This window comes from Astatotilapia calliptera, chromosome 20 (assembly GCF_900246225.1).
Source record: "Astatotilapia calliptera chromosome 20, fAstCal1.2, whole genome shotgun sequence".
Classification (NCBI taxonomy): domain Eukaryota; kingdom Metazoa; phylum Chordata; class Actinopteri; order Cichliformes; family Cichlidae; genus Astatotilapia; species Astatotilapia calliptera.
The window spans coordinates 2,270,118-2,280,509 of NC_039321.1; the positions used below are offsets into that span (position 1 = coordinate 2,270,118).

General features: G+C 43.6%; 1 protein-coding gene across 2 annotated transcripts; it reads left to right on the forward strand.

The window, feature by feature from the left end:
• The first annotated feature begins 1,328 nt into the window (after positions 1–1,328).
• Positions 1,329–6,663, forward strand: mrgbp (MRG/MORF4L binding protein). Of its 2 annotated transcripts, XM_026155108.1 has the most exons (6): positions 1,329–1,550; positions 3,979–4,100; positions 4,192–4,273; positions 4,382–4,456; positions 5,271–5,556; positions 5,655–6,663. In XM_026155108.1, the coding sequence occupies exons 1-5, from the start codon at positions 1,409–1,411 to the stop codon at positions 5,510–5,512; spliced, it is 663 nt and encodes a 220-aa protein (XP_026010893.1). In that variant the 5' UTR covers positions 1,329–1,408; the 3' UTR covers positions 5,513–5,556; positions 5,655–6,663. The 2 variants fall into 2 exon arrangements, with proteins under 2 accessions (XP_026010893.1, XP_026010892.1); XM_026155107.1 differs by having other exon boundaries at positions 5,271–6,663.
• The last annotated feature ends 3,729 nt before the right edge of the window (positions 6,664–10,392 follow it).

Here is a 10,392-nt window from a genome sequence, read left to right on the forward strand (position 1 = left end):
GCATTTCCCATAATGTCAACATATCCTACAACTGTTTCCACGGGATAAGCCAGTGAGCTTAACCTAATGCAAGTACAACTGCAATTTAATGTAATTCAGAGTTTCAAAGTAAAGGTTTAAACGGAAAACGGTCCTAACTTGTTTTTAAATAAAATCATATGCAGTTGCAGATAATTACAAAGTTTTCGGATGCTTGGAAAAACCCTGCCTAACTGAACATAATCAGCCTCACGTTAATACTCTCAATGTTATTGATTGTTATGGATGCTTTATTAAGAGATGCACAGTTTTGTATCAATGTAAAAACAAAATGCTCTTATTCAGCTCAGTGAAGTTCAGTAGCCACTTAATTTTAAATATAATGTACCTGAAATTGTTTTTTTTCTTCCTCTCTGGTTGTATTTGTGGTGGCGGCCGTTTTACGGCGCCAACTGTATCCGTTTTATTTGCAATAAAACTTTTGGTGTTTTGATCACCGCATAGAGAAGCATAACCTTTGAGTCTGGCTGCTTCTATGACTCCTCATCCACTGCTTGTATGTTCACCTTTAGAGATTTGGTGCTTAACAATTTAATTACTTGGCAAAATACCACCTGAAAAAGTGCATTTTTTTTATTATCACGACAAAGTTCATTTGTTTGGGCATTTATACATATACTAAACTACATTGTCTTGTTTTGAGAACCACGGAGTAGCTACAATAGATCTCTGAGGAACTCCTAATTTGGGGAGATAATATATTTGAGGCTTGTAATTTGATTTAAATCTGATGTCTGACAATGGTAAACTCACTGATAAATTGGTTTTAAATTTGTCTTTTGAGGCTTTAAAAATATGGAAATATCATGGAAAATAAAATTGTTTAACATAAATTTGAATGTTGATGCCAAAAAATACAAATAATCCTATCTCTGATGCTCTAGTAAAATTAAAACAGTAAAGTGTCTGGCTTGGAAAGAAACTTAAGTCCAGTCGCTTTCTTTGCGACTTCCTCAAACGAAAGCAGTTTTAATGTCTTTTAGGTCCCTAGACACTTTTACTTAGTTTTATTGAATTATTTACTAGATTTGGGGAACAAACTTCACTTTTCTGAGGTGTCTCTGTGCCAAACACATGCCACTTGTAAGAGAAAATTCTAGAGCCATCTTTATGTGGCGTTTTAACGGACCGTTTATCATTTAACTTTGACGGTCACTGAAACTGTAAGTGTAGGATTAATATTGGAATTTGTTAAAAACAAATAAATGAATTTACCTCAAATTTCGGTTTTAAAATTTTTTTCACTCTGGCTATTTTTTGTCGTTTTATCTTGAAATCCGATACCCGGAAGTCTTACTACGTTTCCGGTTGCCGATGCTAACGGTGCACGGTCGTTTGCTTCTGGCCAGTTTTAGGTTTTGCCTTAATAATGGGAGAAGCTGATGTGACGCTGAACCAGACCGACGAGAAGCCGCCGGATTCGGCGTTGGCTCCCGGAGAGGACTCGGTGGTGTGGAGCCACGAGGTGGAGGTGTGCCTGTTCCACGCGATGATCGGACATAAACCAGTCGGTAAGACCAGAGCTAACGTTAGCATGCGGCTAGCTGGAGCATCTCCTCTAGTTAAACCAGTTTAACTTGGACTGCTTTCAGGAGCCTCTCAATCAATATGTAAACACTAGGAAACCGTTAATTTCAGTTTATTGCAATAACAGGTGTTTAATGGAGGATGCTTATTTAAAAAGTTAAAAACCAGCGATTTCGCCTTGCAGGTGAGACACTTAGGTTAGCAGGTCAAGAGTGAAACTGATTCTAAGGAGGAAAACGATTGTTAATTGTGTTTGGCAGGACAGAGAACCCAAAGAGGGAATTACACGCTGACTTCGAGATAAGTTGAATAAAAATCGTGAGATCAGCTGAGCTGTGCGGACTCTGAGGTTTACTGCTCTTTGTTTGTTTACTTCACTGCATCCAACCCATGGCCAGTATTAAGGAAGCCTAACCTAACTCATATTACACCGATACCTTTGACCAAACCTAACAGTGCTCATCAACACCACAATCAGATTTAACCAACTGCTGCCTTTGTTTCCTTTAATGACGTCGTGTGTTAGTGTTGATCTCATCAGTATTTGAGTTCCTCTTTGTTGGAACAGGTCTTGATCCTTATGTTACTTTGGAGTCTTACTGCTGTTACAGTCCAACTCAATTTACTTGACTTCTTTTAAGGGCCCACCACTGTTGCTTTTAACTTTTCTAATATTGTTTTTGCATTTATGCATTTTGAATTTATTTATTTATGCATAAAATACCTTCATACCGTGTACATTGTAACCCATTTTTGTAATAGAGCTATAATATTGCCTTCTGGATTAGGGCTGCCACAAACGATTATTTTGATAGTCGACTAGTCACCGATTATTTTTGCGATTAGTCGACTAATCAGATCATCATCCATTGGATGTAAAACGTGCATCTTATTGCACCAGCAGCATCTGCTCTTATATAACTATCATTAGCTTACAGCTTGAAGTGTTTAAGGTCTGTGCTAACTAAAAATAAAGACAAGATGATAGTTTATTCAATTTTAATGAAATTTGCAGATTGTTTCAGTGAAGTTTAATAAACTCCTTGCTATCTAAAATATAACAGGACACTGGAGTAAATTCTGGAGCATCTCACACTTCTGATAATCAGCTGTCTGCTTGACGTTTATTCAGCTGTGTAAAACACTATAACTGATTTACTCAGGAACAAATAAAATACTAAAAAAGCCAAACAATAACATTTGTAAGTGACTTATATATCATGTTTAACCTGAGTAGTGAAAGACGGCGGTGGGTTTGAAAACGATTTGCCAGGAGTCCGGTGTTCTCACGGCTCTAGTTAGCCTTGCCCCCGCCTAGCTATCGAGCTAGTGGGTAACAGACGTCTCCGAAAACGTCGGAGCGCTTTTGAAAATATGTGGTGTCCTGATAAACTGAGCAGATATTTGAGGTTTACACAGCTACATTCTCGCCTGAAAATATGTTGAACGTTTATTTTGTGACCCAGAAAGAATAATAAGAGTAATATTAAAACTAACTAGCTGCCGCCATTGTTGGAAACTGAGCTGGGCTGCGCTATGAATTCTGGGACACAGCTTCTTCTTCTTCGGGGTTTAACGGCAGCTGGCATCCTTGTACATGCAGTGCTGCCATCTTCTGTTTCAGTCCGTTATTACACTCTTAAATCCTGCTGCTTATTCCTGCGTCTTTTGTGATCTTACAAAGCTTCAAACGACGCGTCGACTATTAAATCAGTCGTCGACGATTTTGATAGTCGACGTAATCGTGGCAGCCTTATTCTGGATGGATGCAAACTGCATTTAGTTGCCTTGTACTTGTGACATGTGCAATGACAATAAAGTTGAATTCTATTCTATTTCCGGGTAAAATAAAGTCCAGGTGTTTGGAAAACTACACCACTTTTCTTGTGCGTCCAGCCTGGTTCCTCGCTGTGTGAATGGTTGAATGCAGTGTGCAGTTGAACATGCTTTGAGTGCTCAGTAAATGTGGAAAAGAGCTGTTTAAGTTCCAGTACAGTTACAGTTTCACTTCATATTTTTCCATTTTTTTTTATTTTTATTTTTGCTCCTGCAGTTTTGTAAGAGTAAAAAATTTCAAAGAAGTCATTTAAAAATCCAATTTTGGATTTATGTGTAAACAGAGTGACTCAGTATTTTCAAGAAAGAAAACTCTACAAAAAAGAAGAAAGGTGTATAAAGTAGAGAAGCTAAGTCCCTCTAACTGAGGGAGGAGGATTATAAAGGATTTGGGTTCCTCTATAAAATACAGCTAATATGAAAAGTTATGGTCCAATAAATGTACTGATCTGGCTTAGCTGGCCTGTAGGTGGCTCCGTCAGACTGCAGGAAGGCAAAAGAGCTGATGCGTTAATGTGTTTCCTGGGAAAAAACAGTGACCATGATGCAGTGCATGCTGTGTGTCTCTGTCTGCAGGCGTGAACCGTCACTTCCACATGATCTGCATCAGAGACAAGTTCAGTCAGAACATTGGACGGCAGGTCTCCTCCTCCGTCATCTGGGACCACCTGGGAACGATGTACGACATGCAGGCGCTGGTGAGGACGTACACACACATGCTGAGTGTTTGTTACATGCCGCGCTGAACGCGGTCATCACCACTGAGACTGTCATTTCTCTGTGACGCAGCACGAGTCGGAGATCCTGCCGTTCCCAAACAACGAGAAGAGCTTCTCCCTGCCCGATGACATCATCCAGGAGGTGAAGGAAGGTGAGGGAACTGCCGTCAGAAATGCAGCTTTTTTAAATTGTTTACACCAGTACAAAAAAGTTAACATCGTTTCTTTGTCTAAACGGACGCTAATTTGTGCGTTTGTAGGGAAGCTGGGCTCAGAGGAGGAGTCCAAAGAGGAGTTCAGGATGGAGAGAGAACCTCCAGCTACACATGAAGAAGGTACCAGACTGTGTCTCGCATTTAAGGTGCAGTCAGCTGGGGCGTCCTGGCGCCTCAGCGGTTCTTTTACACTTAAATTCAGAGTTAGCTGCTCGCTTTCAGACACATGTGCATGTGATCCACTGGGTTTAAACAAATAATGCACAGCTTGATATAATCAAACATATATTTCTGACCTCTCCTCACGGAGAGCATTTTGATACATTTTGATAGCATGTGAAGTCTGAAAAGGTTAAACCGACTCAGAGCGTCAACCATGTGTAAGGCTTGGAGGTTTCATTGGGAGCTGCTAGAGTTGGTCGATCCGCTCTGTAGTCCAGTCGTTCCATCACACCTTACACCCTCCAGCTGCTTCTGCTCGCTGAGCAGATGATAGTGACACTTGCAGAAGTTTGTAAAGTCAGACTTTGGTCAGAGCACAGCGCCCACTAGAGGACGTCTGGCCGTCGGGCGACCCTCGTGATGTCTGTTTCTGATTGTTTGGTCAGAGACATCAGAGACATTCTCACCAGTGTCCTGCTGGAGGTCATGTTGTAGCTCTGGCTGCACTCATCCTTTTCCTCCTTGGATAAAGGAGCAGATACGGGCCTGGAGGATCCACAGCAAACGTTCTGCTCCAGGTGTCGCCTCGTGCTACCAGTAGTGACACCGACACCAGCCAAGTGTAAATCTAATAAAATCAGTCAGAAAAGATGAGGAGAGATTAAAGTCCCAGCAGTCTTAGAAGAATATAAGCGACGAGGTGAAGTTTGTGCAGTCTGGAGAGTTTAGACCACACCAGGTTTTAATATGATCCTCCGTCTCTCTGCTTCAGGGAGTAACTCCTCTGTGAAGATGTCGGAGCGAACAAGCAGCATTCGGGATAAGGAGAGAGAGCGAGACAAGGAGAAGGGAGGAAGTGACGGAGGATTGTCGTCAGCGGCGACGGGAGGAGGCGGCGGAAGCGGTAGTGGAGGGAAGGAGGCAGAGAAGAGGAAGAGGAGTCGAGCGGCCGAGAAGCTCCTGTCGTCTTCCAACCCGGCGAGTCCGGGAGGAGCCAAGAGGAGGCGCACCTGAGCGGGGGACGGACAGAGACGGAGGAGCGCGGTGGAGAGAAGGAGGTGAATGTTGCTGCTGCCGTCGCAGAAGCCGAGCTTGCGAGCTTTGTGTCGTGTAATCCTGGAGTGAGGTCGTCTAAGTGCTCTCTGTCCTCTTACAGTCGCCCCCTCTGTGGCTGCTCTCTGATTGGCTGCTTGTCACCCGGCACCTGTGCTTTCATCTCATCGTGTGATTACAGTGGGAGGAAGCGACACGTCTGGAAGCGCCTCTGGAGTGTTTTTAGCGTGCAGACAGCTGACCCGACCGCAGCGTGAGCGGCGTGTGTTGTCTTATTGTTTTTAATGCCAAGGTTGGAGTTTGCCCCGAGTCTTGCCTGTCAGGCTACAAAGAAGCCATCCAGGAGTATTGAGCACATCATCGTAAACTCTGCTACAGTTATGTCCTGTTGTTGTTTCCTGCCTTTTCTTTTACCTTTTTAAAGCCGTTTCACCTTGTAGTGAAGCAGGAAGTGGAAGAACGTTCCAGTTTTCCTCCATTTTCATTTAAACTTTCTCGGTTGTACAGAGGAGTGAAGGAGCCCGGGTGAGACGGGTTTCCAACCTTTACGCTCTTTTCGCTTCAGTAGAAACGAGAGTAGAAGTGAATATTCCAGCGTGCACCTGCGATCAGAGGGCACGCCATGTTCTCACAGCGTGTGAAATACAAATAATTGAGTCTGTTTTATGTTCTGATGATCATCTGCTTAGAGCAGTGGTTTAATGTGACAGGAGGTCAGCATGTTGGCTGTCTGAGCTGCAGTGACTGTTTTTAGTTTCTGATCATCTGAAACTGCAATAATTGTGTTTCTCTCTGAACTGGACGTGGCAGCATGTTGTACTTTTGTTTCTGTGTGAGGACACGAGCAGCTCCGAGTGATTCCAGTTATGTTTTTTAATCTTTGTTTCATTTGTGTCATTTGAAAATGCGTCTTCTGTGTATTTAGTTTAGTGTCGGCTTGTTTTGAGGCCACGAGAATCAAATGTTCCCTTTAAGTATTTTTGGGGTGTTAATTTATGGCTGCTGATGAGCTGATGTGTGAAACAGCTGTTTGTGTCATTAAAGCTGAAGCCGAGTCTCCCGTCATTCATCGTTTTCCTGCAAAAATGTTTGTAAAGAGCTGAATGTTTAAACATTAAAACTTCTGCCCCTCTTTTAACTCCAAGTTTGTTTTGTTTTCAACAAAGCGGTCGACCTTTAATGTGAAGTTTCCAGACTGTTCGCCTTCACATTAAAGCTCCACAAAGTCTGATATGTCTGTGAAGGTTCTCAGTCATCCAGGTCATCGTAGTCTAAGGAGTTTGCAAAGAAAAGCGTCTGGACTTCTTTAAGTTGCTTGAAGACGTTTCACCTTCATCCGAGAAGCTTCTTCAGTTCTAAGGTCAAATGGTGGAGAGTCCCAGATATAAACCTAGTGGGAGTTTCCCCCCACAGAGGGACAAAAGGACCCCCTGATGATCCTCTAATCGCCTGAGCCAAGGTGTGAAACTGGGTGTGGGTCACAATCAGCCAGAGTTTCGGGTGAGCTCATTGTGAAACCTGGCCCCACCTTATCATGCTAATTCCTGAGGTCAGCTGGCCCAGGATGTGAGTGGGCGTTAAGGCGTCTGGGAAGGATCTCAAAACTGGATTATAGATGGCAGAGAGTTGGTGTCGTAAACCCCGCCTCTGTTCAAAGATGGTCGCTCACAGTGGACATAGATGCTTCTTTCACTCCTCTTTCAAACCATCTGTCCTCTCTGTCCAAAATGTGAACATTGGCATCCTCGAAAGAGTGACCTTAAGATGCAGATGGATCTGGGACTCTCCACCATTTGACCCTAGAACTGAAGAAGCTTCTCAGATGAGAAGTGAAACGTCTTCAAGCAACTTAAAGAAGTCCAGACGCTTTTCTATACAAAAGTCTGTAATTAATACAAATATTCTAAATCGTGTCATTTTTGCGCCTCAGCCGTAAAAAGCTCACGGGGCATGTCATCGCCTCGCTGGGTGGCGTGGACGGCGAGTTTGTGAATGTGATAACTCGAGAACGAAACGACGTAGGATTTTCAAATTAATAGCATAACTGCAGCTGCCAGGAGGCTGAGGGCTAACACTGTTCTTAATAGTGCACCTAAAAATGAGACATCTATGTTAATCATAAGTAAATAATTTAAGCCTCTTTACTGCTCATGAGAAGCAGAGCTCCAGTAACTCAGTGTTAGAATATTTCATTTTCACTTGAGAGGTCAGAGGACGGACGGTTGCTCAAAGGTCCGAAGTCCTCTTCTCAGGTGAAAGTAAACTTTTTCTTGTTTGTGAAAATCTGATGATTTGTGGTGTCGTCTGCTCGTGTGGTTGGTCCGCTGTGCTTCATCACATCCAAAGCCACCGTTTCGTTCTCCAGGGCCTGCTGCTAAAACTTGCACCAAATGTTTGGAAGAGCACAGTTTGAACCCCACAGCGTCTCGGCAGTGTTGTTCAGAATGAGGTGTGAAAGATGTGATCCAAAAACACAGACCAGCTGAAGGTCGCTGTCTAAACATCCTGGGCTTCAGAGACGCCGCAGCAGCCGCGAGCTCGACGCCTGATGCTCGGCAGCAGTTTAAGGCAAAGGAGCTTCAACCTACCAAAGTAAAATGATAAAGCAGTTAGTCTATTTTAAATGTGCACCACTGATTCGTGTCATTAAAAGACCTCTGCATCTTCTTTCTGCTGCAGCAGTGAAAGTCTTACTGAGACTATTAATGACAAACAGCCTCTGTGTGAGACGCTGTGACATCATCAACACTGGACATAAACCTGTTTCTGTTCTGTCCTGTACTGTCGTCAATAGAAAGTTAGGAAAGTACGACATTTGAAGATAATTGCAGAAACAACAAACACGTCAGCATTACTGCTGCTGTTAGAGCCTCGGCTGTTTAAGCTGCAGTGTGCTCATGCAGACACAGGGGGGCGACCTCCCCCTGCAGATGTCAGCAGCTGTGCTGCTCAGTAAAACATGTTCAGGTACAAAATCAGTGCCAGTTCAATGTTTGTCTGCCATCCTGATATCAGTGGAGCAAACTCAGGCCTGTGGCTCTTACTGCGACTGTTGTGTTTGTGTTGTGGGCACCTGCACATGGAAATGATCGTGTAAGTGAAGCTGGTACGATGGGCTCGCTGCTCCGGGCCACTGAAGACGCAGCTCATGAAGTAAAGTGAGTTTGATGCCTCTGCTCTAAATAAGTCTGAGCGAGTTATGAGATGACGGGAAAATTCAAAACAAACTTCTGGACTTATTTTTAGATTTTTATGAGACGTTTGCTGTTTAATATTAGAATATTTGATCAAAGATATTGTATGATTTGATGCTCGTGTGCAGGCCTGTGCCTCTGCATGAAATGGCCTGTATTTATATAGTGCTTTACTAGTCCCTAAGGACCCCAAAGCACTTTTACACATCCAGTCATCCACACATTCACACACACATTCACACACTGGTGATGGCAGCTACATTGTAACCACAGCCACCCTGGAGCGCACTGACAGAGGCGAGGCTGCCGGACACTGGCGCCACCGGGCCCTCTGACCACCACCAGTAGGCAACGGGTGAAGTGTCTCGCCCAAGGACACAACGACCGAAACTGTCCGAGCCGGGGCTCGAACCGGCAACCTTCAAAAGGTAGAAAAGTCTTCTCCAGAGGGAAACGCGTCCTTTACTTCAGACAGTAACAGTGCAAAAGTCTTGGTATTAAAATCTGCATGCTGTGGTCCACTAGGTCATGTTTAATTCATTAATGTGTAAATCACTTTAATGTTGCAGCTGCGGATGATGACACACATGCATCATATACAAAACATAAAACATTTAATGTATCCAAAATATCCAAATGAAAAATACTTCAATAAAGTACAAGTGCTGTACTTGAGTAAATGCACTGAGCCGCCGTCCGTCTGTGGTCCTGCTCATGTTCTCGTCACCGGGCAGTGTAACAGTTACTGCAGGACCGGTGAGGACCAGAGGGGGCAGCACCTCCCCAGCTTCCCTCTGCATCCACATGCAAGCTGCTCGTGGAAAACTCTGGAGTGGAACTTTCTGGACCTGCTGCTTCTTGTTCTGCTTCATTTCTTGGTGCAAATGTTTTTATTTATGGAAAGAAAAACTCAAAGCCAACTCGTGACTCTCGTGTGTGACAAAAGCTGCTTTTGCTTCTTGTGTTTGGGAGCATGATGTGCATGATGCTGCTAACAGCAGGCATAAGTGTAGATGTTTAAATGGTCCACAGCTGGATTTTTTGACCTCTGAGACGTGGCTCCAGCCGGACTCATGACCTGCATGCTGGACAGAGATTTGAACACAGTGTGTAATTTTTCGCTCTTTTCTCGTAGATTTGTTCTGTTTTCTTAGCGGGCAGGACATGTCATTGTGAAGAAATAATGAAGTCTTGAGATGTGCTCGTCAGTGCATTTTGTAAAACGACATTTTCTGCAGAATTCCAGCTTTTTAGGAGTTTTTTGTGTCTTCGTACTTTGCTGATACACGGGCCACTTTGGTCATTTCTCCTCCACTAAATCGGACCTGACACATTCTGAATGCTGAAATGTACTTTGACCTTTTAAAGTTTGTGTTAAAGGTTTTGGCCCGACTCTGTGGGGCCCGCAAATGATCGAGCTAAATAATGTAAAAGTAAACAAGACGGTGGATTTGAAACGATCTGTGTGTCCATCGGAGAGGGAAAGGTCACAGAAAGGTCTCCGCCTGTAAACAAACACACTAAAGGTCTGAGCACCGCACGACTTCACCTTTCATCGACTCTCTGTGACTTTCCTTCTTTCTGCTCAGAAAAGCTGCTTTTGTCTGCTTTTAGTTTTTATTTAGTCTCAGTTTTTATGCAGCAACT

Excerpts from the sequence above, each read along its gene's own strand:
- mrgbp (XM_026155107.1), top strand. The coding sequence starts at position 1,409 with ATGGGAGAAGCTGATGTGACGCTGAACCAGACCGACGAGAAGCCGCCG. Across the intron at positions 4,101-4,191 it reads TGTACGACATGCAGGCGCTG|CACGAGTCGGAGATCCTGCC; the intron begins GTGAGGACGTAC and ends TCTGTGACGCAG. Across the intron at positions 4,457-5,270 it reads TCCAGCTACACATGAAGAAG|GGAGTAACTCCTCTGTGAAG; the intron begins GTACCAGACTGT and ends TCTCTGCTTCAG.